The sequence below is a fragment of the Orycteropus afer genome, unplaced genomic scaffold, assembly GCF_000298275.1.
Source record: "Orycteropus afer afer isolate SDZICR_OR568_19922 unplaced genomic scaffold, OryAfe1.0 scaffold00042, whole genome shotgun sequence".
Taxonomy (NCBI): Eukaryota; Metazoa; Chordata; class Mammalia; order Tubulidentata; family Orycteropodidae; genus Orycteropus; species Orycteropus afer.
In genome coordinates this window covers 14,194,494-14,195,680 of record NW_006921629.1, presented here as the reverse complement: position 1 = coordinate 14,195,680, position 1,187 = coordinate 14,194,494, and the positions used below count along the sequence as shown (strand labels likewise).

At 54.2% G+C, this 1,187-nt stretch overlaps 1 protein-coding gene across 1 annotated transcript in view; it reads right to left on the bottom strand.

Moving 5' to 3' along the window:
* The window catches only part of PITPNM3 (PITPNM family member 3), a 144,970-nt gene extending 144,004 nt beyond the window's left edge, over positions 1-966 (bottom strand). The window contains exon 1 of the mRNA XM_042780494.1: positions 855-966. Within this exon, the coding sequence (XP_042636428.1) occupies positions 855-966 (112 nt within the window). The remainder of the gene's footprint in view (positions 1-854) is intronic.
* Between the last annotated feature and the right edge of the window lie 221 nt (positions 967-1,187).

Here is a 1,187-nt window from a genome sequence, read left to right as displayed (position 1 = left end):
TGTGGGGCTGGCACGGGATCGGGCGGTGTTTCGTTCTGCTGTGCATGGGGTCGCTATGAGTCGGAAACGACTCGACGGCACTTAACAACAACAACTTCCATAGAAATACTTCCTCAGAAACCCAAGGAGGGGTTGCTATGAGTTGAATTGACTCGACAGGAGTGAGTTTGGTTTTTTGGTTTCACCCCTCCTTTATCAACATGGTTAGGTACCAAAGACCAGTTTGTTGTGCAAAAATAGGCATTGTTCTGGTTACCTAGTGCCACTCTGACAAGAATATACCACAAATGGGATCGCCTCAACAAATAGTAGTTTGTTCTTACAATTTGGAGGCTTTAAGTTCAAGTTCAAAGTGCCAGGTTCTAGGGGCTGGGTGAAAGCCCTTCAACTTTGGGGTCCAGCTCTGCCTCCTGTTCCCGGCCCACTGGAGCTAGAGGCGTTTCTTCACTCAGACAGCTGTTGGCTGCTGAGGCTAAGAAGCCCCAAGATTGACAAGTGAAAAGGCGCAGTCTCGATGTTACCAAACCACACGGCAGGCCATTAACTTAAGTCTGTTGTAAGTCCCAAGGTCGGCAGAGCATAGCAGGCTGCTGAGCAACGACACGGCTACATGGAGAGTCCAAGCGTGCCATAGGCTAGAGACCATTTCCAAGGCTTCTCCTTACATACAGGAAGCAGACCACATCCCAAAGGCAGCTACTCAGCTGCTTGTGGTAGATCCCACCATGGAGATGATTGCCAGTCTCATCGTGGAGAATAACGACCACCAGCTGCCCAGCCACTCAACCAGGCCCAGCCAAGTTGACACACAAACGTAACCACCACAGGCATTAAATCACACATAACTTCCTCACCTGCCACCTTCTGCAGCCTCCCTGGCGACATGGATCCAATGCTCATGCCCAGGCAGAGGTGGCAAAAGAAGGTCCTGCGGGCCATAGCCTGCCGTCCAGCAGTGGCCTCCATCACCCCCAGTTCACATGCTCCTCTGCTTCCCCCAGCCCTACATCCTGTGCTCCCCTCTGCCCTGGAGATGCCACCTTCTCCTCTGACCACCTCTGGGTCCTGTGCCCCTGGTGGAGGGAGCGCTCCTTCCCGGGGCCCCTTCCCCTCCAGGTGTGTTTCCTGCATCTTGGGCATCCCTAGGAGCCCTACCCCCTCAGGCCCCTGGGTCCCAGCAGGCCGTC